Raw genomic sequence first — 27,566 nt, forward strand, 5'->3', positions numbered from 1 at the left:
CATTTATTCCACTGGGTCATCTTAAATAAGGTTTAAAAAAAGAGAGTGAAGCAAATCCAGCAGTTGAGGCATAAGAAGGTGGGGACTGTGCTCTTCTAAATTGGTCTTTCTAAATGTCGCTAGTTCTTAGTCATAATCCAGACTGTCTAGACTTACCAAGTTAGAAACAGGCATGTTTTCCTTCAAGGCTGAGCAATTTAATTCAGCCGGGGCTGTTTTTTTTTTCCCAATTGTTTATTTTCCTAAACTAGAGCTGTTTTGAGGATGGCAGACACCCATCAGAAAGAAACAAGGTTGAAGTTAACAACAAAGAGACGTGCTCATCAGTAGTGATGTGACTAGGATCACGCTGCAGCTGCTCCCTTCCTACATGCATTGGCCGTCTTCGTGTGGTTCAGGTTCCACCTCTGGAAAGGATAGGTGAACAGGCAGGAGAAGGGAATCGGCTCCAGAGATGGGTTTGTCAATGGGCTGCTCCAGTCCAGAGATAGCGTGAATTGCCTTATTCTGCATGGGGAGTTGAGAAATTATCTTAGCCATAGGAAAATCCTGTTTCAGAGAGTTCCCAGCAATGACTATAAAAGGATCAGTTTGCTGACCTAAGGGAACTGAACAATGTGAATTTTCTGGATTATTTTAACAACACAGACAAAACGATGAGCATTCAATGCTTTTCACTTAGCTTCTATCAGAAGTTGTATTTTTGGCAATACATCTAAACATGATAAGATCTGAATAAATATCAAGTAGATGCAACAATAGATAGATAGCAGCAACTACTAAACTGCCTGCAGCAACATTTAATGCTTTTGAAATGGTTGTTCATTGCTTATAGCTGATAGATATGCTTTGGAGATGAATACGCATTTGCCAGAGATCCTGCAGTTTAGGCACCCTGGGATTGTCCCTCGGCTTGGTCCTTGGCTGGTGGAAACCTTCTCATCCACACTGATGCCCTGTCAGCTTGCTGGCTGGTGAGCATGGTGGGGGGAACAGTCTTGCTACCCTTGCCCCTGATACAGGAGGACTGTCCAGTGTCCCAGTTCCAAGCCTCTCGCTACAGAAGGGAACTGTATAACCTGGTGTTCGCCAGTTGTCCCGAAACGATGCTTAATACCAGATGAAATGTGAAGAATATAAAGTATTTTTCTTAGCCAATACTAATGCGATTACTAGGTCTGAAGACGAGCACAGAGAAATAAATGAAAACCTGCTTATAGCTACCTGAACTTCAGCTCTGTCCTAGGAGCTTTCCATCAGCTGTGTAAGCAAGAATAAGCTGTTAGGGTACTTGTATAATTTTGTGGCTGGGAGCCAGGGCTTACGACCGGGCTACTCTTTTTCTCTGAGGATCCTGATGTGGGGCTGTGTTTTTCCAGCCCTTCAACTCAGTTCTATTTAGATTTAAATTTTATCCTGCTAAAGAGTCAGAAAAAGGGTCAGAACTACTGACCCTGCTCTGAGAAACTTTTTATTTTATCAGCTGATGTTACCACTTTGGTGTGGCAAGACCTCTCTTCTGTCCAGACAGTAAAGAGGGTTGTACGTGATTATTGGCTACGTCACTAGAAACAAATTCTGAGGAAAGTATTTTCTTCTGCCTGACAGGACGAGGTTTGACACTCTTCGTAATCCTTTATATACTGAACCTGGAGTTTGAATAAATAAATCATTTGAATCATGCGTTACAGTTTTCACTGTATGCTTATACACACATCCTTCAGTTTTACCTTTTGCTCAAGACTAGACATGATAGCAGTCCAAATATTTTGGCATGAAGATGGGTTTGAGAAATACTCTAAGAGTTGTGAAGTTTAATTTTTTTTTTGTATCAGTTTTCCATTGAATATTTGAAGTGTTTGGGTTTTTTACCCAACCCATGTAAGTGTATATTTAAGTAAACCAGTAGATTTACATGTATTAAAAGATTCGTTTTAAATTTTCCCTTCGGTGAGAGAAGGAGAGAAACCATTCCATGCAGCAGATGTATAACAGATGCTACTCCTAGCACGTACTGCACTACTGGACGATGGCCAGATGCAGTGGTGATAGCATAGCTATTACCGTGATAGAGCAGAATAAAACTGAGATATTTAAGTAATGTGTTAGTTTGCCCACCCACCGCCTTGTCCACACAAATGGGAAGGAGGAGAAAATTCTTAAGTCTGTCAACTGTCTGCATCATCATATACAGTCCCCACAATGACCCACTTTAAAAACCAGCAGAATAATAGTGCATGTTTGAATACGTTAAATACTGTGCAGTCCCTCCCATCTAGACCACACCAGGGCCCAGAAAATCTGAAATGCAGTGCACAAACGCCACCTTGTTTCTGTCTCCGTATCCCAGGATAAATTTGCCAAGAATGCACAGCTCCAGAAGCCAAGTGAAATCACTATGGAGGAAAGGGTAATTAACCTCACCTAACCCTAGCCATCAAGAAGCCAAACAACTAGGTGAAGGCAGTTGTCTAGAGTCTTCATAGTTAACAAAAATAGAGGCACCTCTAGAAGGCATTCATTCTACTCATCTTACTTCGAGCTAAGTGAGATGAATTCCACCCATAGTATTTGGGGTCATCTAGTGAATTGGTGTTGAAGCCCAGACATAGAACTCATCTCTTGACTTCAAGTGTTGAGTTTTGCCATTTGACCTCTCATCAGTTCCTTTGGAAAGTTAATCTGAGAAAACAGATAGTTTTCTAACAGTAGAGAAGATCCTTGCTGCCTGAAAAACACATTTTCATTTTAGAACATATTTTTGAGACAAATCACCAAGTAGAGGTTGGGGAAAAAACCTTCTGGTGGTAGTTGTCCCTCTGGACACACCCTGCATTGGAAAGCACAGGAAATGAACACTTACTGTAACTGAGTTGTGCAGGCTATAAATATCCCTTGTGCTCTGTACAAATTTGCCTTACTTTACTAACCACAACACAAATCTCACCTGCAACTCTGGAAGATGTCTTAAAAAAAGAAGAGGCAATGTCCCTTAAACATTAATCATTTCCACGTGTAGGAAATGTGACTGTTTTGCGCGTGATTGCATTTTAAAACAGAAATCATTGCACAGAATACAGAATAGATTCAGTATGAACCTTCTACAATAAATGAACCTTAATTTTTTTTGTACTTTTTAAAGGTCAAATGCTGCAAATACTGGCCAGATGACACAGAGATATATAAAGACATTAAAGTTACGCTAATAGAAACAGAGCTCCTGGCTGAATATGTGATTCGAACATTTGCAGTAGAAAAGGTAAGTTTCCAAATTCAGTTTTCTTAAATACAATGGTATCTGCCTAAGTCACTTATATACAGATTCAACATGGGAAAGTTAAATCTTTTGACTGACATCCTGGTTTTGCAGCTATTTTTTGGGTAAACGACTACCGCCCTCTTATGGTAAACTGTGTTTTCCTTTAAATGCAGCAACTTTTCTGCACTTTCCATCACTGCTGGCCCCTGCCCGAGTTAGAAAAAGTGATGTTCTTTGCCTAGGAGAAATCGAAGCCTCCCTCCCAGCAATCAATTGAAAAACACATTCGTGCTGTTTTCCCATCTTATGTTGCCCATAATCATTTTCTGTCTGTAGCAGAGGCTGCATGCACCATCATTCAGAAGTCCATGGTGGAGAATACTGTTACCTGTTGGGCAGGTGTGTTCCTGGTCTGCAGAGACATGGTTGAAACAAACTAATTTTCTTCTCAAGGCAATTTCACTTTTCATTTGGAATCCATCTTTACAGGGAGAGTTCCAATCAGCGTGTTGTATTACTGTTTATTAGAATAATGCCATGAATTTGTTTGATGCGTACTAGATCTTTTAGCTCTCCCAAACAGCTCACAATATATGGACAACATACAATTAACAAATAAGGTAATTACTGAAAGTGAGAACAAGCAGGGTCAGTCACTGCTGAAGTGTGTCATGCACTTTGTGTTAATTCATGGGTTTTATCAGACTTCATTAAAGGACAGAAGTGTTTTAATTGTATGTATCAAGACTCATTTGAGTTGCAGAACAACAAGGAAAGGGCCTGTTTGTAAGACTTGATATTCCTAATGGTGCACTGAAGTAATGTTCTCCCAGTATCTCCGTGAGTAGATTTTCAACTAATTAGCTTAGAAAACTCCTTTTGATTTGGTTGCAGTACCTGCGATATAGTGGTTCTCGTTAATGATGAAATAGTATTCAGTTATGGTTTTGAAACATAATCCTTAGCATCAAAGAATCCTGCACCCAGGTAGATGAAACTGCCAAAAAGTACCCAACAGGGTTCTGTACATACATCCACAGTAACAAAGGAATTAGGTTTTTTCCTGTTTTATTCTTCAATCTAATACTTAAATATGCATCAATACAGCAACCTGAGGGTAATGATAACAGAATTATGCAGTTTGAATGAAATGAAGTATTGGATCGTGTTTACCACCATACATATTGTACATCAAATTCATTCAAGCTTGTTGTTTCTTTGCATTTAGATATTTTTAATAAACAGATGAGAAACGGTGGCTACACTTTGAAGTAGATGAAGCACTGGTTGATTTCTATTCTGCAAATTTTAAGCCCATGCTTTGATGTTAGCTTTTCACTTCTTAACTGGGACTGGAAAAAAAGACCTAGAGGATTTTACAGTTGATCATAACCAAACTGTCTTGCATAAGTGCATTAGAACAGATAGAGATAAAAGGCACTAAACATTTTATTTCTTAAAAAAAAATCTCCATCTGAAAAGATTTCATTTAGACACTGCCTTTTAATGGTTGGTAGTTTTTCAGTAAGCCTCTAAAAGCAATGTCAGTGTAGTTTGAGTAAAGTACTTTTGTTTTTACCCTATTTTCCATATTTTTTAACTCTTCCAATGGTATTGGAAGGTCAAGTCTGTACATCTCTTCCACCATAATTCTCTCAAGTTTATATTTCTGATCTGCTGGAACTGATACTTTTCAGACTCTCCAAGATGAGCTGCATGATGAGACAGAGTGCACACTAACCAAATCTGCAGATAATACTAAGTGAAGGGTGGTGTTGAAGCACTGAACGTTGGAGCCTCAGTTCCAAAGGACTTGAAGATTTGGCCCACGGAAACTTTAGTAATACAACAAGGAAAAATGCAAAGTACTGCGCCTTAGGATTACTAACCCCATGTGTCTGTACAGGCTGTGACATCCTGGGACAACAGCTGACATCCAAGATGATTATGGATGTAGGACATACGAGCTGCAAAGGGCAAGTTAAGAGAGCTGGCCTTGTTCGGTGTAGTAGAGATGAGGAAGAGGGGTAAGGAGGATCTAATTGCGGTCTGCAACTACTTCAAAGATGTTTAGAAAATCAGGGGCACCAAATTCTCCTCATTCTTCTCTTACCATCCATTACCAATGGATGGTAAAATGGGGTGATGGCCAAGAAGTTGCAGCATGGAAGGCTTGCACTGGAGAAATTCCTTCAGGAGGAGGGTAGTGCAGTGCTAAAGCAGGTTACCCAGAACAGTTGTGGAATCTCCATTCTTGGAGGTCATCAGGGATTAGCTGGACAGAGCCACTGGTAACCTGATCTAGTATTGGCCGTAGACCCACTCTGATTGGGAGGTTGGACTGGAGACATCCAGAGGTCCCTTCTGACCATCTTTTCTATTTATCATCATAGAATCGTAGAATCATAGAAGAGTTTGGGTTGGAAGGGACCTTTAAAGGTTATCTAGTCCAACCCCCACCTGCCATGGACAGGGATATCTTCAACTAGATCAGGTTGCTCAGAGCCCCGTCCAACCTGACCTTGAAGGTTTCCAGGCATGGGGCATCCACCACCTCTCTGGGCAACCTGTGCTAGTGTTTCACCACCCTCATTGTAAAAAATTTCTTCCTTATATCTTGTCTAGATCTACCCTCTTTTAGTTCAAAACCATTCCCCCTTGTCCTGTCGCAGCAGGCCCTGCTAAAAAGTTTGTCCCCATCTTTCTTGTAAGTCCCCTTTAAGTACTGAAAGGCCGCAATAAGGTCTCCCCAAAGCCTTCTCTTCTCCAGGCTGAATAACCCCAACTCTCTCAGCCTTTCCTCATAGGAGATGTGTTCCATCCCCCTGATCATTTTCGTAGCCCTCCTGTGGACCCACTCCAACAGGTCCATGTCTTTCCTGTGCTGAGGGCTCCAGAGCTGGACGCAGGACTCCAGGTGGGGTCTCACCAGAGCAGAGTAGAGGGGCAGAATCACCTCCCTCGACCTGCTGGCCACGCTTCTTTTGACGCAGCCCAGGATACAGTTGGCCTTCTGGGCTGCGAGTGCACATTGCTGGCTCATGTCCAGCTTTTCATCCACGAGTACCCCCAAGTCCTTCTCGGCAGGGCTGCTCTCAATCCCTTCATCCCCCAGCCTGTATTGATACCGGGGGGGTTGCCCCGACTCAGGTGCAGGAGCCTGCACTTGACCTTGTTGAACCTCATGAGGTTCACACGGGCCCACTTCTCGAGCTTGTCCAGGTCCCTCTGGATGGCATCCTGTCCCTCGGGCGTGTCAGCCGCACCACTCTGCTTGGTGTCATCTGCGAACTTGCTGAGGGTGCACTCTATCCCACTCTCTGTGTCATTGATGAAGATATTAAACAGTACTGGTCCCAATACGGACCCCTGAGGGACACCACTCGTCACCGACCTCCATCTGGACATTAAGCCGTTGACCACTACCCTCTGGATGCAACCATCCAACCAATTCCTCATCCACCGGACAGTCCACCCATCAAATCCATACCTCTCTAGTTTAGAGAGAAGGATGTGGTGGGGGGACGGTGTCAAAGGTCTTACAGAGGTCCAGATAGATGACATCTGTAGCTCTTCTCATGTCCACTGATGTAGTCACTCCATCATAGAAGGCCACTAGGTTGGTCAGGCAGGACTTGCCTTTGGTGAAGCCATGCTGGCTGTCTCGAATCACCTCCCTGTCCTCCACGTGCCTTAGCATAGCTTCCAGAAGGATGAATATCTCATACCTGTTCCTAAAATACAATTTAGAAGTTGATTTGGAGATAAATTGATCACTTATTTTTATTTTTTTAAATGGCTATTTGGTAATTATTGAGGAGTAGGGGGATAATGCTAAGAAAATTGAACCCAAAATTACACTCCAATTCTGAAGACCACTTCCTAGATACGCTTTACGTTGTGTACATAAGCAGTTCCTTTGGAGCAGTTCCTTTACAGCGCAACAGTTAACTGAGATGAATTTCTCAGATAGTAACATACAGCAGCACCATTTGTAGGATTAGGGTCTACATTTTTTAACATCCTAGGGTTTGGTAGCAATGTACACCATTTTCTGTTTGTTTCAGCTGAAAGAAAAAGTAAAAAACACAGTCTTTCCAAGCTGAGCATATGCTTTTATGATTCATGCAGTTGTGTTGCTATTTTGGGTTTAGAAACCAGCAGGGAAGCTACAGACATGAAAATCATTCTTTTGTAGGTATAATAAGCAAACTCATTATAAAAGTACCCTATATGCAAAATCTTTTCTAAGTAGCTAAGTGTTACCAATGATAGACAAAAATGCAGTCAGCATGACAGGCAGCATTTTCAAAACTAATGCACAAGCTAGAGAGGACATATCCTGATCTGTGCAACAGCACATTATTTTGGAGGGGCAGTTTACTTTTTGTAAATGCTGTGTACAGCATGAAGAATTTGTGTGGGGTACTCGTTTCAGTCCTCACTTTGTATAGTCACGGCATTGCTTTTTGTATGGGATCTTTGTTTCTTGGGGGATTGTGGGCAGTTGTTAGGAGCAATATAAAAGTGTTTGGGACATGGATACCCCACCTACGCACAGCTATTTACGGAGTTGGGGGGCCTTGCAGTAGCAAAAAGCTGTGTTAACTAACAAACACACTCGAAAATCCCCAGAGTGCAGAGATCAAACTGTATTTGAATGTGTTTGCTAGACTGTCTTAAAATGCAAATTACTTTGTCTATTCCTGGGGCTTAATATGTTTTAAAATTGGTTTTTAGGATGTAAGGTCATTTCTCTTGCAAGGGTGTGATCTCCTCAGTCTACACCAGTGTCACACATGCTCTTCATCTTCTCCCTTGCCTGCCTTTTTGTGTCGCAGTTTCTGAGGGAGATGAGTGTGGATATTCCTCTGAGCAGATGCCCAGTCTCCAGAGACCCCCAGCCTCAGCTATCAGAGCATCAGGACTCCAAGATAGACCAAGCCCACCATGTAGCACTGGCATGGCCAAAATTTCTCAGTCATTGAAAATCCCATACTCTTTTAGCTTGCATACTAGCAATAAATTGGGAAGTTTATATTACTTAGTTATGCAAAAAGAATTAGACCTTTTATATGCAAACCGGCTCAAGACAGGAAATACATCTTTAAGAAGAAAAACTGTAAACCACCAGTTATTAATATCACTGACATTTAGTCCAGCCTAGACATGATATGTCATAATTTTGCTCTTTGCTTATGAAATATGTATGATGGCCTCTGGTCTGTGGATTTCTAATGAGAATAAAATACTGGCAGCTACATTTTTAGAGGGGGAAAGGGAAATACAAGCATTAAGGAAATCAAACTTAGCATACACACCTCTAATATCCAGACTGCTCCAAAAAGTCACATGGGAAATTACTTACACGATTGGCTTCTCATTCATACCTGTCTTACCATATCCATGTCCTTGTAGACTGTGGCAAATTACTTGAAGGGTGAGCATGTGGAGGGCTACAAACGCAGCCCCTATGATTGGAGGTGCAAAAAGGTTTCTTACTATTCAGCTGTTTCTTTCAGACCAATGAAGGAGACAAATGATAAGGAAAATTATGCTGAAGTTGTAGTTCCCTGAAGTCAGCAGCAAAACTCCTGTGGAGAGCAGTGGGGAAAAAAATGTCATCTGTGCTATACGTTCATGCTGCTGACCTGTTCTGTGATCGGAGCATGCATCTTAAGGCGACAGTTTTCAAAGCAACCTAGTGCTTAAATATAGAGATGAGCTTCTATCTTGTTGCTAAAAGTTTCTAACCAATCTGGTGCTAAATTACTCAGTTTTGTTGTAAGGCTTTGAAACCAGTTGATATGTCACCTTTGAACTTGCTCTCCTGCTGTGAGAAAGCTCTCCAACAGTCTGTACAGATATGGGTATTAGTAGGGGGTAGATGTTTTTCAGCAAGGCTCAGGCTTTTGAAGTTACATTCTTAGGATGTCTCTCATCCAATTTCTTTCGCATTCCAGCTTGTTTTTCTTTTTCAACCCGTGTCTTTTCAACAGAGAGGTGCTCATGAGATTCGAGAAATTCGGCAGTTTCACTTCACTGGCTGGCCAGACCACGGTGTACCGTACCATGCGACAGGCCTGCTGGGATTTGTACGGCAGGTCAAATCCAAGAGCCCACCCAACGCTGGCCCTCTGGTTGTTCACTGCAGGTGGGTAGAACAGAAATCCCTCTGTTGTGTTGTCCACTAACCTCAGAACCTACTTTTGCTTCTCCTGTATTGCATCATCCCCACACAGGTTGCTGAAGCCACTGGAGCTCTACCCACAAAAACTTAATAGCTAAAATATAAAAAAGAATGGCAAAACTGAGTCTGAAACACAAATGCCTGAATGCAAGACTTAATTTCAGTAATCATCCCACTGATGAAGTACCTGCAAGATGAACCCTTGCACTTTACATTTTCCAATACACTGCTGAACATTAACTGTGCTCTTCTTTTAATTTAGTGCTGGTGCTGGCAGAACTGGGTGCTTCATTGTTATTGACATCATGCTAGATATGGCAGAAAGAGAAGGCGTTGTAGACATATACAATTGCGTGAGAGAGCTTCGATCTCGGAGAGTTAACATGGTGCAGACTGAGGTATTGTTAATCAACTGGAATATTGCCTTACACTTTGCAAGAAAAAGTATTCTTCTAGCCCATAAAACTAGAGCCCCTGTGTGGTGGGCACCATTCAGAAGGTAATTTATTCAGTCATATGCAGAAAATAATCCACACACAAACTTGAAGAACCGCTGCCCAAACAAGTGCCCAGTTATGCTGCACTTAAGGTTTGCAATGCGTTTCTAAAAAAAAGGAAAATTGTGAGTGTTTCCTCTCCAGGGAGGATTCATTCTGGAGTACATCTTGTTGAGGCCCAGTTATGCGATAGCATGTACAGAACCGTGCAGAGGAATGAAGAAACCAGAAACATTCCAAGTTTTAGTAGAGAGTGTTACTGTACTTCTCTTTGTACTTGTAACTAGTTTGAGTCAATCTTTCTATATTAATTTCTAAATGAGTGGGATGATAAAGTTTTGTGAACTGCGGTTGTTCCTTCTGGTCTTGCTTCAGTGCCGGTAAAGTCAGAGAGAATTAGTGGCAACCATATTAGTTGTTATTTTTTATTTGCCAAAATACAAGTAGCGTATGCTCTCTATGTCAGTAATTATTATAATTGCTTTACCAGGAGCAGTATGTATTCATCCATGATGCTATCCTGGAAGCCTGTCTTTGTGGGGACACATCTATTCCAGCTTCTCAAGTTAGGTCTGTTTACTATGAAATGAATAAACTGGATCCTCAGACTAACTCCAGCCAGATCAAAGAGGAATTTAGGGTAAGTTGTGGCTAGAAGTACCTAGAGGTTACACAGTTCAGCTATGCTAAAGACTTCTACTTAACTGCTTGCTTATAACCTTGTGAATTTTGGACCAGGCCTGGGAGGGAAAGACTGCAAAAAAAGGGAACATAATATGTCACTAATTGCTATTGATAAAAGAATGCAATAGGGTAGTAGTAAAATCTTCTTTTTACTCAAGGGAAGTGTATCTATTCCTTCCACTGTCCTTTCTCCAGAAGGCAGGTTACTCTGCAGCTATCTTTGAGGTTGTTTTTCAGATCTGTATGCTTCCAGGATTTTTTGCTTCCAAACCCTGGTGGCTGTGATGTGTTTTCATTTCTCTGCATATTGATTCCCACTGAAACTCAATGCTGAGCTGATCTATTCTTAAATATTTTGGGATGCTTTCACTGCTGTGTTAATTTTTCTGTTGTATTGTTTACTCTTTTTGGAAGACTTTAAATATGGTGACTCCGACACTGCGTGTAGAAGACTGCAGCATAGCACTTTTACCACGAAATCATGAAAAGAATCGCTGTATGGATGTTCTACCTCCAGACAGATGCCTGCCTTTCCTCATAACGATAGATGGGGAGAGCAGTAACTACATTAATGCTGCACTGATGGATGTAAGTCTCCACTACATCATTAATAATAAAAAGGGAATAAGCAGCCCTCCAAACTGAGCAATGCCAGAAAGCAGAGTCAGCATAAGACAACTGAAATCCTTCTAGCTTGTTTTCCAAAAACATGGCACAAAATCTTTAAACTCCAAAGTACATTTAGGATCCCACATATGTTATGTCACAGCCAAGGTTCCAAAGCTCAGAGAGCAAGTCAGGGAGTTTTGATCAATTAAATGTGTCTGGATTTCTCCCTAGTGCTTGAATTTTTAACCATCTGGCCCAGGAAAAGAAGAGTTACCTATTAAGACGCTAAGGCAGTTAAATAGGATAATAAGGTTTGCAGCAATATTTCAGTTCCCTTTGTTTCTAATTTAAACAGTAATTAACAAAAAAAATAATTGTCTGTCAGCACAAGATAGTACACAAGCCATTACTTCAGTCTTTCCATTTATTTCTGTTTGAATGAATGGATCCTCTTCATGTGTGTGTGGATTTTTTTTCTAATGCATCTATGGTAATTCTAATCCTGCTAATAGGGTATCAGTAAAAAGACACTTAAACTGCATTTACAGTCTGTAGATATTTATAGCCTATCTTTGACAATTTAAAGCTATAGTAATTACGGTTGTCAAACACACAAACAACAAGAAAACGGAGGTTAGCAAAGAAGGAACACATTGTAAATGGCCTTTTTGAAAAGTGAAGCTAGAATAATAACAGTTTATAGCAGTTTTTGCATTTCTTTCCTTCCAAGTTCTCAAAGCATTTTCCTAAAATAAGCCTAAGTTCAAAACAGTCCTGTGAAAAGGTAAGTCTATTATCTTTGTGTTTATCTATGTAGAGAAACTGAGAACAAAAGTTTAAGTGACTTCTCTAGGCTCTCACAGTAGGTCAACGACCTTTCATATTAGAACGGAGCTTCCTTGATCTACAATTTACAATCTTGCCATTACATTGTCTTCTTTCCTGGAGAGTTCAATACTGTTTGGTTCTGTAAATTAAGTACTGCTCAGAAAGAGCAGTGCCTCAATATTTGCTTTGAAAATGCTTCCCTTCTTCACTGCTGAACCAATGAGCTGGATCCAAAAGTGTGTCTGGGCAAAAGGCTCCAAGGGAGGAGGTGATTTGGGCCATTTTCCACCCAGAGCACCCTTGCCAGGCTCCTGCAATATCCCTGCACTGCCAGACAAGAGCAGACATTTGTGCCTCTCTCTAAACACTCAGTCTCCAGCAGGCAAGAGGATGCGTTTCACCCTCTCCACTTGCATCTGTTGAGATGCAGCTGGATCACTTCATGTAAACCTTTAAAGCAAAAGGGTTAGCAAGCAAAATTTTCATTATTCAGTATCAAATGAGCTTGAGAGTGATTTTCAAAAAAAACCTGCTAGGGCTTCTAAGTGAGGGAGTAATGGAGAGCCCTTCGAGCATCTCTCATCTGCATGCAACTTCCAGCAAGACAGGACCAGTAGGATAGAAAGCAGCTGACTGATGTACCAGCAGCATCAATACCTGCTGGCTGCAGTTTGCTGAAACTGAAACAAAGAACTGAAGTCTTGCATGTCTTCATCTGTACCCCAAAACACATTGGATTCATTTTCTGTGGTCTCTCCAGTGACTGTCTCTGAAAGAAAGACGCAAATAGCTGATCAGATTGGATCTCTGTCGCGCTACAAATACTTCAGTTCAAGGCACGTAGAGGCTTCCCTGCCCTCCCTAATGATGGCTATGGCAACCCCTCCCAAGAATTGCCCCAGCATGGCCCCACTGGCCTTCAACACTCTGGAGGACATAATTGAAAATTACACAATTGAACAGTTCCACCAAACAGCTCAGTCAACAACATACTCTGGTACTAAAAAAAAACAAAGAGCACTGAAATTTATCCCCTGGGTATCCTCGTTGCTGTCAGATAGACCAGAATTTCAACAATATTTCTGAAAAATAACTAGATATTTCCTTTCACGGGCATCATTCAAATTAACAGCTAAGTGCAGACAGCCAAGATTAATCTGTCCATTAACAGCTCAAAACAAAACTGTTGCTCAAAATTTTTTAGGAGTTGCATTGGAGGCAAAAACCTCTGATGATTTTACTCTATGCCTGTGGCATAAAATACGTTTCAGAAATATAACATCTGCAGAAGTTATATTCTGCCCAAATGCAGTTTATTAACTTTGAAGCATATAAGATCTTGGGAAAGAGCTGAAAACAATGTATTAATTAGATAGAAAATAGAAATAAACTTTCAGTCCCAAAGTTTTGAGGCTATGACTGGCATTCTGCTAAATGGATTTTTATCTTTTACCATTCTTCTCACCATCTCTTACTTCTTTGCAGAGCTACAAGCAACCATCAGCTTTTATAGTTACGCAGCATCCCTTACCAAATACTGTCAAAGATTTCTGGAGACTGGTCCTAGATTATCACTGCACTTCAATAGTTATGCTGAACGATGTCGATCCAGCACAAGTAAGTCCAGAAAACCGTGCCATTCAACAGAGGAGTGCTAGAGCCTCAGCATTTCAGCACGTGTGCGCTTCAGAACAGCTTTAGGATGTAATGAGTTTTATAAAACAACATTAAATACTAACACACTAAAAAATTGATTTGTAGCTTGCAGATATACATAGGGAAAGAGGAATAAATCAGACATCAGCAGCTTCTCCACCAAAATGTTAATGTACACACACATAAGTGCATGCGCCCATAATTTATTCTGATAAGAAAACATGCTTTGGGGAGAGCTGCTAAAAACCAAAAATGATGGTTGTAGAATTCGGACTCAAGTCTGAAACACACTTATAATAGCCAAAAGTCATAAACAGAAGCCAACAGCTATTCATTAGCTTGCCTGAAACAGGTCAATGACCTTGGTCTGCTTACCAAGGGATAGGTGTTCCCAGTGTGAAAATCTGTGTTATGTTTGGCACAAAATGACATCGTTAGCAAGGAGATAGGAACTAAACAAGATTGGAGACGAAGCATCCTTTGGAAGAGAAAACAGGGCAACTAAACATATGGGGGAATGCAATTACCTTACGAAAGAGTTGTGCATGCTGTACATGTTATTTAGAAAATTGGAAAGCCGTACCTACTGGTTTGGCAATTTAATCACTAGCATTAATCACTAAATGTCCTAGAGCCTGGCTCGCAACTGCGCGATTCCAAGTTCTCACACAGATAAAATTTCCTTGGTTCCAACAAACTGCTCCAGCCGCCTGCTGGAATAACGTGGTGGTAATCTGGATTCTTAATATGTAAATATTTGCTAATTATTGGTTAAGATCAATTGTTATTTTTTATAGCCGACTGCATGTCAATTTTATTCTTGATATGGTCAAGAATCTTTTTAGTTTTGTTGAGTATTGTTCATACCTAGAAAAATGTTTTCTTCTATTTCTTTTTAACATGAAGCATTTGTTTTTAAAACATACTGATCTTCCGTTTTGTCTTTCAAAAGAATGTGTAGGAATTCCACACGCTATTTTAAAGACTGAATTTCTGATTCCAAGCCCTTAACTGTCTACAGGGAGAAAAATAGAAATGAAAGACAAAACTTTTATTCATGAGTCTAAGATTATTTTCTGAGTGAATAAGGAAAGACTCAAGGGAATCAGACTGTTAGGGACTGCTGAACAGAGGTTTTTTTAATTTGTGGGCTGTGTTTTGAATTTACAACAGCGCATGGCTATTTCAAGCATTTATTAGCCTCACAGGCTTTTAAAAGCTATTGGGATATGCAGTTAATGCACCTGCCTCTGCAGTATGTTAAACCTTTTCCCTCTAATGTGAGTAACAATCTTTTCATTAGGAATAAATCTCGAAATCCTCAGAGCAAACAGAAATGGAGAGAGGGCAGAGCTTATTAAAAACACACATTACATTCAGATTTATTAATAATTACTGTTATTATTATTTATGTATATATGGCGTGTTTACAGTTCTGTTTAGATATTACAATTTATGTGGATTGTTATGCTCTATTGGGAAATGAAATTCAACCCTTCACAGTGACTCTGACTTAAAGAAAGTCTCTAGCATCACATGCATGCAAAATGCACAGACCTAAATGCTTTTGGTTTCTTTAGAACTTGAAAATCTTGGCTTCTTAAAGCAGCTCCAGCAAACAGCTCTGCTTATTACCATTTAAGCATTTTTCAAAGATCTGTTAGAACAGTACTTCTATGTATTTGAAAGACGTGTACTAAATTGTGCACATGTTAAATGATCTGAGCACTGGCATTTGCATTAGTTGTATGCATTGTGATTTGCTATCCTATACACTAGCATATTTCATAATAGAAATTTGTGTAAGATTTAGACTATATTTGGAAAGTAATTTGCTCAGCAGACCGAATCGTGGGGGGGTTCAAATAAATGAAAATATATTTTCCTACTCAAAATTTCTGGTTTTAACTTGTTAAAGTGAACTCCTGCAAATCAGACCCTGTTCTCTTTTTAATTGATATAGTAAATGATTATATTTTCCTAAAATGTAGTCATCTCTAAACAGCTTTGTTGAGGAATAAGTGTTACAAGAAATGCAAAACAACATCTGGAGTAAAAATGTGATTTGTCAGCTCAGCTCTGGATCACCAACAGCAATGCAGCAGAATGAAGACCACAGCTGTTTTACTGAATGAAATAAAGTTCCAAATACGACATCAATGCTTCTGCAAGCAAACAAAATTTCATGAGTTCATGCTTAATTTTGGTGAATGCTTGCAAAAGCTACATGCTTCAACTGCTGTAAATATCCCTGGAAAAAAAATCATTAGGGTTTTTATGGAAGAAAATGGACAAGCAGAGTATAGCTTCAAAAACTTCCTTGCAAAGTGTTGATTTAAAGTATTAACACAGCTGATAATTGGTTCCTGGATTAAGCCATTGTGATATTATTAGACGCTAAAACTGTGCAAGATAATGGTAATGTTACTTTGTGATCTTTAGATACCTAGAAGTAATGTTTTCTGAGCACTAAAGAAAGCATAATTACTATTTTCAGGTGGCATTCATAAGATGAAATTGAGCGGTTGTTGAAAATTTAAAGCAATGCTGATATTAGCCAATATCGTCAGTCATGGCTGAAACAGATGTGAAAGTTAAGTCCTGAGTTTTGAGAATTAGTGCACCCTTCATAGTATAAAGCAGACATTCTGATGTAGCTTGAATTATTACCAACTTTTCAGGACAGTTGGAGATACCAGACCTTTGGTCTTTAGGCTTCACGCTGTCTCCGAGATATGGTCATATTTGACAGCATCCCCCTGTCTCGTCATACGGTATTGCAGAATTGACGCTGAGTGTCAGAAATGTGTTACTCCAAATACCAGAGAATGGCGAGTACAGCAGCAAGCAATAGCATGTTCAGTTAAGTGAAAAGGCATTTGTTTAAACTTGTTCCGCACAAGTAAAAGCAGAGTGCTCGAAACTAATGGAGGATGGTGCACTGTGTATTTTATAAAGACATTGTGTGAGAATGTCAGTAAAGAAAAATCTGGAAAAGTATATTTGAGGCAGCATGAGATTCAAAGTGACTAACCGTGCTTTTTTGTGTTTGTCGTCTTCTATAGCTGTGTCCTCAGTACTGGCCAGAAAATGGAGTACACCGACACGGTCCTATTCAGGTGGAGTTTGTATCAGCTGATTTAGAAGAAGATATAATCAGCCGGATATTTCGAATTTATAATGCAGCCAGGGTAAGGATGTTATTTGCAAAACAGTTCTGTCTCAGTGGATGAGTTGACTCTATTCAAGTCACAAAAAATGGAAGTTAAACTCACATAAAACCATTCTCTTTTTTCAGCTTATTTTTTTTGAGAGCAACAGTGCAATACTGAGCCGCAGCATAATCAATGAGAAAAAAGCCTTCTATGTGTAATTAAAGTAAAAAATATTTTAATGCATATCTCAAGCGTGTTAAATGCAAATGAAATAAATGCAGTATTCAGATTGGCAGCCAAGAACTGCCAAAATCAGTGCTGTTTTCAACAGTTTGAAATTAGCCATCTTGCATATTTGTATCCTGTGTCATGCGAAGAAAGCTGTGCACCAATACTAGGCATGTTTTTCAATACCAGTCCCAGGCTTTTAGTGAAGATCCTGTCCCACTAACCACACTTCATAATATATGTAAGCACTTCAGGAGGACAAGTACATTCTCATATCCAGCTTTTATGCTCCCATAAAGTCGACAGAAAACTAAACGAGGCATGTCTTTCAAGCTGAGTGGAAAAAAGATTCTCCCACAGACCAGGCATCTGTTCCCATCCAGATGAAGCGAGCCTTTGCAATGGACTGGTATCGATCACCAAAGAACCATAGCTAGGAACAAGCAGCATTCCCTGCTGAAAAAAGTTGGGAACTGCCCTGAGACCTGGTAGCTCTCAGGACAGTGAGAGAAAGGCCCCCAAAACACACACAAAACCATGCTAATATCTGAACAGGGAAGCAGACGGTAAGCTTCAAGATATTTCTTTAATACTATGAAGTCCTTGCATTCGCAGTAAATGTGGCAACATAAAAACACAATCTCCAGCAGCGTTAATGCGAGCTTTAGCAGGCGCTGGGTCTGGCTGATGTGCTTTGGTAAGAGGCCGTCAGCTGAAAGAAACTGGCCGGGAAATCATGAGATTCCAAATTTTGACCTAAAGCAGACAAAACCTCTTGAAGGACTTATCTAATGCTGCATCCACTTTGGTTTATTCCCTTATCTTGTTAATCTTACATCCTCTCTATTACCTCTTACTCTAAAGAAAAAATTGTAATGTCAACATTTCTGTGTGTCGCTTATTTTAAAAGTGGCACTAAAATGCCCTCACTTTGCACAGAAGTGAAAGTGGCAAATCCTAGACTGCAAAAACAGTTTTCATGTGTGTGTTTATTATGCCCTTTTCAAAGGACTGTAATTTTCTGCCACTAACACTTGTTCTATGCTCCTTTTTTATTTTAAATCACCATAAAGCAACTGTTCAGTAACGTTTCACCAGAGGGGTTCTGACTGCTGCAGTAGCACACAATAAAATAAAATGTAGTTAGATTTTTTATAAGCTGGAAAAATCTGAGGGTTTCGTTTGGTTTTTTAAATGTTTCCTGCTTCAAAATATCTTGAGAGGTTTTGACCTTTCTTGTAAAAAAAGACAGAAGCACGCAAACATTCTTCAAAATGCTGAAGCATATGAAAAAAAAAGGTATATAATTGAAGTTGTGTTGCAGCTCCCTCTTTGCTACCAAGTTCCTGCTATGATATTAATTAATTATTTGCTTGATCCTGCAGCTGTACCATTGCTCTATTCTAGTCTATTTGTACAGCACCCTGTTTAAAACCTCTTGTTCTAATAACTCTGTTGGAAATTAAAAGTCATAACTCCTCAAGGGCAGTTGAAATTACAGTTGTAGTTTGTCAGCGGTGATCTGCCTGAACAACTTTCCTCGTTGATGCAAATATCTAAATTATGTACCAAAAAAAATGCTGTTACTTTTTCCTGCTTGTTGTCTGAATCTGTACAGCCCCAAGATGGCTATCGGATGGTGCAGCAGTTCCAGTTCCTGGGATGGCCCATGTACAGAGACACTCCCGTTTCTAAACGCTCCTTCTTGAAGCTCATCCGCCAAGTGGAGAAGTGGCAGGAAGAATATAACGGGGGAGAGGGACGCACAGTTGTACATTGTTTGTAAGTACTGGAAACAGAAGAGAGAAAGTAAGGGAATACTGTTACAGGATTTGTGCCAGGTTTTAAAAGATTTGCGAAGAGGTGAAGAGGCATCTATCTAATCTGGAACTGCATAAATAATACAACTGCTCGTTTAAAAGCTTTGAATACAAGAGGAATTGTACAATTTTTTATGTAGATTCATGAGTTTCCCTCTCTGTCCCTTGGTAGACCCCTGTGAAAAGATGATGGGTACAAGTTAACTCTATTTTATATATAAAGATGTCCAGTGACTTTTGCAAATGGAAAAGGTGCATATTTATTCAGAGTAAATCAAAACTCTACCTTCAGAACAACATACCTTTTATTTCTACAGATAAGGACTGTAGAAATAAGTAGTATTGGAGGGGTGATTCCTCTCCCAGACATAAAGCACAAAAGTAAGAGTGGTGTGATAGACCAGTTACAATGATCTTGTAATTGCCTTACCTTTCTCTAATAATGTTAAATATTTTTGTCCTCCTGTGACCTTTGTGCTCCACTGGTGCAGGCTCTCATCCACTTTGCCATCATCCTCCTTTTGATATGACTTAATACTTGTACATGCTGTTTGCCCTCAGCAGTAGCGGGTCTTTTGAAACCGAGTCTTCAGTGCTTGAAGTTGTATCCCTCTTCCTCTAAACATTTGCTTAAAGATGCTGCCATGATGGAAAAGGGACATGCTAATGGGAAAAGCACATGCTAACGCGCTTTCAGAAGTTGGGGCCCAAGAGTAAACAATAACTTCCTGAAGTTTGGTTTGCAGTTGCTGAATGTTAGAACGATGGAGGAAAATCTAAGTGTTAATAATTCCCACTATCACTGACCTTGAACGAGTCATTGCTCTTCAGTTTCCCCATCTGTAGAATGGGGATAATAATACTTTCATCAAAGGAGCATTGTGCAGTGTGATTAATTAATGTTTTGAGATCTTTAGCTGAAAAGACCCTTTTGAAGTGCAAATTACTGTTATCTCTGAGGTGGCTGATGATATTAAATAGTTGTACAACATCACACATGCGTCACTTCCAGGCAGTAAAGAAAGAAAAAGCTCTAATACAATCCTTTTAAATGACTTTATTTTAATTAAAATTCTCAAAGAGTCCCACAATATCAGGCAATGTTTTGGCAGCAGAGAGCATTCTTTTCATACTGCCTGGATGTGACAGATGTGCGACGTTGTAGCTTCCTTTGAAAATCAACCATTTGCGAAGCTGGTTTGAAAGAGCCACTACCTAACTAGTCCGCGCTCTGGTAATTATTAAGGTTTATTATTTTCAGTGAAGCGCAGCCTAAAGATTCTGATTAGAATAGCTGTAGAAATAATAGGGTTTCCAGAAAGAAAGAGATTCTCTTAAAGATTAAAAATAACCGGGGATAAAGTATTATTAAATACGGTATTTGATCATGCATATGAACATTTGTGCCTGGCTTCTTTGTTAGCAAGTCACTTCGGGTTCTCATCCTCTGATACTGTGGGTGGAGGGGGAAGACATACACTTTTAAAAGTCGTCATTGCCAGGCAGCCGGCCCCTCCGCCTGCTGCCAGGGAGCGGGCGCGTCGGCCAGGGGAATATCGCAGCACCACCTAGTGCCAGGCTAAAGGTGGGGCCACCAGAAGGGCTCCTGCGAATGAGACTTCTGGCGCTTCTGCGGTTCCTCCGGAAGACCTTTGGGTCCAGGAGGAAAGCACCAGGATTTGGAATAAAAGAACTCAAAGATCCACTTTCTCCATAACATTTCCAGGCCTGATGCTCATTGCAACCTCGTGCGTTTACAGTGCAAAGGGGTGTCGACCGGAATCTGAAAGTACCTTGTCCTTGTTCTAGCAGCCTCTTTGTGCTGTCTCAAGTGTTCACTGAAGGGTGGTGCAAAACTCAGCCGTTCAATTCCCTCCAGGCTTTCAGCCTGCTGAATTCTGAATCATAGCTTTGAGATCTTTCAGCCCATTAATTCCAATTAAAAATCGTGTTCGGCCTGGAGGTCAGCAGCCTTCGGGGGCAGGAATGTTCTGTGGTTTCTCTGGTTTCTCCCAACTGGAACTCGTGCCTTCTGTAGCCCTGGTGCCATACGAACTTGTAACATAGAGTCAATTGTAACTGAGCCGTTTTATCACTTTTATTGTAGGAATGGAGGTGGCCGCAGTGGGACATTTTGTGCAATCAGTATTGTTTGTGAAATGCTTCGACATCAGAGGGCTGTTGACGTATTCCATGCTGTGAAGACACTGAGGAATAATAAGCCTAACATGGTGGACCTTCTGGTACGAGCTTTTTAACTGCACCACTAAATAGAACACGTTCCTTTTTCTCGGAAGACTCAGTATGATTTCCAGGATTTGCAGTGGGACTTGTTCACAAAGCAAGCAAGTCATTTTCAAAGGGGATAATGAAGTCACTTCACTTGTAAGAGTATTTTTACACTGCTTTCTTCCCAAGGAGACTTTGTCTGTGTTCATTTGAATTTTTTAAGAGTTTTAAACTTTGAGCCAAACGTCCTTATTAATTTTCTTTTCTAGCAGGCTGAGCCAAGTGGAGAGCAGCCCTTGCATGGTAGAAATAATAGTTATGTAAAATGAAATGCCAGATTTTCAAATTATATATTTTATAAATAGCTTAATCGCCTAATATTTATCAAAGCCATGAATTTCAGTTTGACATCCAGAATATTGCATTTAATTATGGTTGCTCTATCTCATAGAAAGATTAAAGAAGTTCAGAAACAAGGGGCCATGTACAATTATTTTCCTAGAGAGTGTTTTATGAGCTTTTTTTTTTAAATGGAGAATTGCTGAAGTGCCAGCTGCTATGCCAGAAGAGCTGCAGAACAGCTTAAACCAGCAGGTTCTTACACTCCAGTGTGTAGTTTTGTACTTGGAGATGGGTGTAGCGTGATACCCTATTCTGAAGCCTGGGCTATAAAAGACACTGTTTTGCAACATCCTGCTGTAGAAGTGACTGCTTAAGAGGCAGCTGTATTGGATTTAGCACCATAGGCAGGAGGAAGCAGCGTCTGAGCAGCTTCAGGGGTGCTAAACCAATCTCAGCTGATTTTGCAAGCTCTGGTTAAACAAGTTTGAGTCATATTTCAACATCTTTTCTACAGAAATGCACCCGTGCCCAGGGTGAGGCAGGAGGCATCTCGCAGAGCTGGTCCAGCCTCTTGTAATTTTAGGAGAGATTCCCCCCTCTCTCGGGTGACCTACCGAGATCTGGGTGTGAAACACCGTGGAGAATGGGCAGAAAGCAGGAATTTCCTCCAGCGCAGTGCTCTCATCTAGCCTACCTGTGAAGTCCCAGACCCTCCCCTGGGCCCTGCTCTGGCCAGGCTCATGGAAAAAAGCCAGATGTTGCCAGCTGTGCAAAGCAAGGAGGGAGTTTACAAGCAGCAGCACAGGGCCATGAGCCAGCAATGTGGAACTGTGAGTCTTGTGTCAGTGAGAAACTATCAAGCTTTCGCAGTGGTGGGAGAGAGCAGCTTAGTTGGCTCCTCTTCCTCTAGTTTATATTCTCAGGAGGAGAATCATCCTGCTGAGAACCATACATTTTTATTTCCTGGATATTAAGAAAAATGTCCTACTTCTTCATTCAGATAGTATAGTTTGGATAGAGACTTGGCAGGCCTGCTGTTCTCCGTTCTCCCAGAGCTTAAGTCCACCGAACTCACTGATCTCTTATTCATTTATTTTATAGAAATAAAAAGTACCAGTATGAAGATGTACAACTGAAGAAAATGCTCTCTATAAATTCCTGTTTGTGACAGTTCTCCAGGTATAGATTTGTCAGGCAGCTGTCTCCATTTTTCAGCAGAGAATTTTTTAAATCAAAAGCTAAATGTTTTATTTTAGAATATGAAAATAGCTTTTAGTAAATTGAGGATGGTATTGGGAATGTCTGGATGGCATTGAGAGGCCTTGTAAGGCCTTTTCATTAGGAGATTTCAAAGCACTTGTGAAGGAGATCAATATTGTTTTCCTTTTTTACAGACAGAGGAACGAAGGCAGGGGACGATCAGGATTTTTCCCATTACCACGTAATTCACTGATAAAGCAGAGTTAGAACACATCTCTTCAGTCTTGGTCTGCTACTTTGTAGGAACAACTATTTGAATTAGCAAGGTTTCAATTTCCATGTAGATTGTTTCATGGTAGAAGGGAATTGGGACTCTTGAGTTCTTTTCCTGATCCTGTTACTGACCTTATCCTTTATGACCTTTCTTGTATTAATGTGTCTTTGCCTCAGTTTCCATATGTGAAAAATGAGAACAATAATATTCATCTACATTTGTAAAATTCTGTGGTAAAAGGTGAAATGCTCAGGATTATAACAGTATTTCACAAAAATAGTTTCAAGACCTGTTATGCACTTTCTGACTAGAAGAGGGGCAATCTTTACTTAGAGATTCATCTCTTAATTTCATTGAAACTTTTGGTTTTCCTGCAAGTATAAAAATCTGAATGCCACATCCGTACGATATGGAAATCTATGAAATTCTTCAGCCACTATACAAAGGTAACACTCGGTATTACAAAATGTCTATTACAGAATGCCCAAAGCATTTTGTGATAAATGTTGTTGGACCTACCAATAGGTGTCCTAGAAAAAAAAATATAAATATACCTCTCTGAAGCTAGCCAACGTAAAGAGACTTTTAATATCCACCATCAAGTGAATAATAAAAATGTACAAAGGACACACATGACTGAACACAGTGGGAAATAATATACGTCTGCTCTTCAAGGCAGGTATTCGGTTTACTAAAAATGACAGTTATTCTGCTGGATCAGTAAATCAGCATAAAATGAGCATGGAAAAATGGAAATGGATGAGTCGCTGATCTCTTGTTTTGATCTGTAATGTAGCTCTAGAGTAATTTTCATTTATTTAGAAACATATATGCAATAAAAGCAGAAAAGGAATCATTTACATAATACTCTCTTCTTTCCTTTCTTCTTCTTTATTCTTTTCTCATTCTGAAGAAGACACAAGCAGTTTATGGAACCCTGCAGGATCTTAAAACCTCACATACAACTCATTCATAACTTATGCGATATGTGCACCTAAGATTTGTTTTCTTTTGAAGTGACAACTCTCAACAAAAGAGCTTAGAAATTGTCCATGCTTGTTAATGGCTTTTTGATTGTTGTAATATTATTTGGTCTCTTACATGTTAAGGTGGACTCTCTCCTCAGCTAAAATGCGACCCAAAATCACAAGTACAGGCCAGAAGAGTTAATCCTTTAAAATGTTTGCTTCAGTGAAAAGGAAAATACATCTGAAATGTAATTGTAATCTTCCTACTTGTGATGTTGGGAAGGTGAAGGCTGAGTGCTGTCAGCTAGTTAAGTCTGTTGGTTTTCCTATATGATAGTACATGCTTAGTTATCTTTTATTAATTGATTAAAGTGCGTAAGAGAAAGAGGCATTTCGGTGGCAGAAGTAGTCCCTGGGATTCAGGGAACCCGCACCTACTATTTCTTCCAGCTTTTTGCTTTCATTTAAATGTTTGTAGTATTGCTAAATATTGCGAGTAGCAAGAATGAAAACGGAAGAGGGATATGTGTGCGCACACAAAACTGTGAAGTCATCAGTGACTGCATCATTTAAAGTTGCAGAGTGGGCAAGGGTCAGTCAAAAGCACTGGTATCTCTCTGTACTCTCTCTGAAGATGTGAAGGGGGCAAAGTCAGGACCCTTCATCTCTGACGGGTTTGCATGCCACGGGAAGGGGGTTTCCCTGGGATCGGCCCTGTTTCCAAGCAGTTGCAAATAAAACCAGCAGGTCTGTGTTTGAAGCACAGGGTTGGCACCTGAAAACTTAGCCTGGGTAACAGAAGAGCTGTTAAGAGCCTAACTTATGCATCACTATTAATTGCTAAAAATTAATTGGAATGAATTCAATTAATTTCGCTCAGGCCTGATCTCGCAGGCCTATGGCACTGGGAGAGGACAGTATTTCGGCGTGGGTTTGGGCTGCACGTAGAGGAGGAACAGTAAGCAGCTCTTGCCCTGAAATATAGCAAGTGTATGAATGACATTAAAATAAAAGTTACACTCTGGGAAGTACTAGACACTAGGTCTATTTTAAGATAAAGATTTCCAAGGAGGAATTTCAGTAACTCCAATTCTGGTAAAGTGCTACATGAGCATTTTGACAGATGACAGAAGGGTTGCAAGTCAATTTGCTTTCGTGTAGTCAATTTTTCTCATACAAGTGTATTAGAGCAGCTAAATACGCATCTAATATGAGCAGTACCATAAGTTACTGTGGGTACTGTCTATAGTCTGGTTAATATAAAGATTTTCTTATCTGAATATAAATTGGATTTACAAACTGGTTCCCATTGACAACAGCTGATAGTAAATAATTTTAACAGAAGAGAAATATTGATCCCCTTAATTAAGTTCCTTCAGTAACTGACTTTGTGGTTTTCTTTTGATTTTTCAGGATCAATACAAATTCTGCTATGAAGTGGCTTTGGAATACTTGAATTCTGGCTGATTGCATAAACAGCACAGACAAAGTTCCTCCTTTCGCCACCACAAACAAAGCAAGTTCCTTCATGATATCTGTGTAAATGAGATGAAGACTTCTCAGTGTTATGCTTATACTGCTTTGTATAATTGGCTCTTTTTAAGAGCCGGAAAAGATGTTTATAAAACTGCTTGCACTGCCCGTTTTCCACTATAATGCCGCTGCTTGACACCCATATGAACGTACACCAAACCACGTGGCAGTTGTTGAACACTGTATTCATACATAGCCATTGATGTGGTGAAGCAGTGTAGTCCTCTGGTAAATAAGAGAGCACAATTATATTCTTATGAAGGAATTTGTACTTTTCTGTTCTATTTCGTTGCCTGTGATTCTCAGTTATTGTCACAGTCTAGTGTACATTTCTGTTCTGTGGAGAATGCTGTCTGGCATTTTGATAATACATGATTTTAGTTATATCTGTATTCTAACACGTGCATAATAAATGAATCATACGTAGCTTATCTGAACTAATGGAAAGACATGTACCAAATCATGCTAACTTTGTTGAGTTGTAATTTCTATCCACTTTGTACCATTTCAGAGAGAGAATCTTGGTAGAAATACAGTTAGAAAATGCAAAATACAGGATGCTCAGATTAATATATCCAAAGCTTTTTCATTTGTTTATATTGTAAATATTTTTTGATTTCATCAAATTATTTATTCATTAAAAGGAATTTTTTTGTGAAGCACAGTGAGTGACAATCATTTTTATTAAGCCCTGGAAATGCTTACTGTATGATAGTGTAAACATTTGTTTACCTTGTATGGATTCTCAGCTCAATAAATAATTACATACATGATAAAATCTCGTTTAATTTAATATCTTTTGGCATCTGAGTGCCTTCAGCTAAGCCTCTTTTCAGATTAACTCCTGTAAATACTGAGCTACCTCCAGAGCGTGTTTATTGTGTGATCCAGTGTTGATCCAGCCAATAGCAAGGTGTGCCGTGCCAATATACAAAAGAGGTGAATTGTATGTTTAAAGATGCACGTGCACAAATGCAGAACCTGAAGGTTGCCCCGCTGTATGAAGAAGAGATGATGTTGGGTTTGCAGTACTCAGTCTTGTCACAGCGTTCCTCTGCAGCCCTCAGCACGCCCTGCCATTCGCTCTGTGTCTGCTGCTACGAAAGGGGTGACGGTGCATTTGTTCTTGGGAAGAATGACTGCTGTGAGGGGGAAGTAATTCCTCGTGTTAAAGATACCAGTACTAGAATGGCTGGGGCAGTTAAAAAGTGAGTAAAACTGCTCTGTTACTAGGGCTGTTACCAGTACTGCCACTGAACGGGTTTACACCGTTAAAGCTCTTGCCTGTCCTGAGAATGGCTGTACCGCACTTCATGGCGTTTGGATGGTTCCCCTTTCTCCCTAGCGCTCTCCGGTGTCCGAACAGGCTGGGACTTGCCTCGTGTTCATGGACGCAGGAAGCGCAGCAACGAAAGGGGAATGAGCCAGCCATGGCTTGCTGCACCGTGCGCTGAACTGCAGATCTCTCTCTCGCCCAGAAGCGTCAAGGAGACATTGCAGACAGAGCAACTGCTCGACGCTGAAGCCTTCCAAAGCTATATGGGAAACCCAATGCAAGGAAGCGGCAGACTGCGTAGTATTTCAGCTCTTAAAAAGATCCTTTTAATGTGCTAGCCGTCTGGAATGGGGGCAGTATCTACATAAAGGTATCAGTCAAAATGTTTTGAGAACCTCTAAATCTAAGAGATCCAGCTTGGACAGAGTGACTCACAGCTTGTCAACTGCCAGTTCAAAACCATTGCAAAATTCAGATCTGAAGACACGAGGATAGACTTCCTCTGCAGCTGGAAAGCATCTCTTTTAAAATTGCTTTAAAATGTAGCTGGCAGGTACCAGCCATTGCTATAAATTGCGCAGAGGTACTGAAGAACTTCGGAAAAACAAGCCCAGCCATGAGAAGAATGATGGACCTTGGACAAACCCTGTAGCACTTCAGCCTGTTGCAGAATATGCTCCGATTCCTTTGGAAACCCTCGTGTTAGGAAACAAAATCCAAACCTCTAACATCATATTCCTCACAACCAGCTTGACAGACCAGGTATGCCAGCCAAGCGTGCTTCTTTGTACGAATTGTGGGACACTAACTTGGGTTCC

At 40.3% G+C, this 27,566-nt stretch overlaps 1 protein-coding gene across 1 annotated transcript in view; it reads left to right on the forward strand.

Annotated features, from left to right (window-relative positions):
* The window catches only part of PTPRM (protein tyrosine phosphatase receptor type M), a 500,131-nt gene extending 474,000 nt beyond the window's left edge, over positions 1-26,131 (forward strand). The window contains exons 26-35 of the mRNA XM_075142059.1: positions 3,143-3,259; positions 9,259-9,413; positions 9,712-9,847; positions 10,437-10,586; positions 11,045-11,218; positions 13,553-13,684; positions 16,789-16,914; positions 18,725-18,888; positions 21,034-21,169; positions 25,353-26,131. Of these exons, the coding sequence (XP_074998160.1) occupies positions 3,143-3,259; positions 9,259-9,413; positions 9,712-9,847; positions 10,437-10,586; positions 11,045-11,218; positions 13,553-13,684; positions 16,789-16,914; positions 18,725-18,888; positions 21,034-21,169; positions 25,353-25,406 (1,344 nt within the window). The 3' untranslated portion in view covers positions 25,407-26,131. The remainder of the gene's footprint in view (positions 1-3,142; positions 3,260-9,258; positions 9,414-9,711; positions 9,848-10,436; positions 10,587-11,044; positions 11,219-13,552; positions 13,685-16,788; positions 16,915-18,724; positions 18,889-21,033; positions 21,170-25,352) is intronic.
* Positions 26,132-27,566: the final 1,435 nt, after the last annotated feature.

This window comes from Calonectris borealis, chromosome 2 (assembly GCF_964195595.1).
Source record: "Calonectris borealis chromosome 2, bCalBor7.hap1.2, whole genome shotgun sequence".
Taxonomy (NCBI): domain Eukaryota; kingdom Metazoa; phylum Chordata; class Aves; order Procellariiformes; family Procellariidae; genus Calonectris; species Calonectris borealis.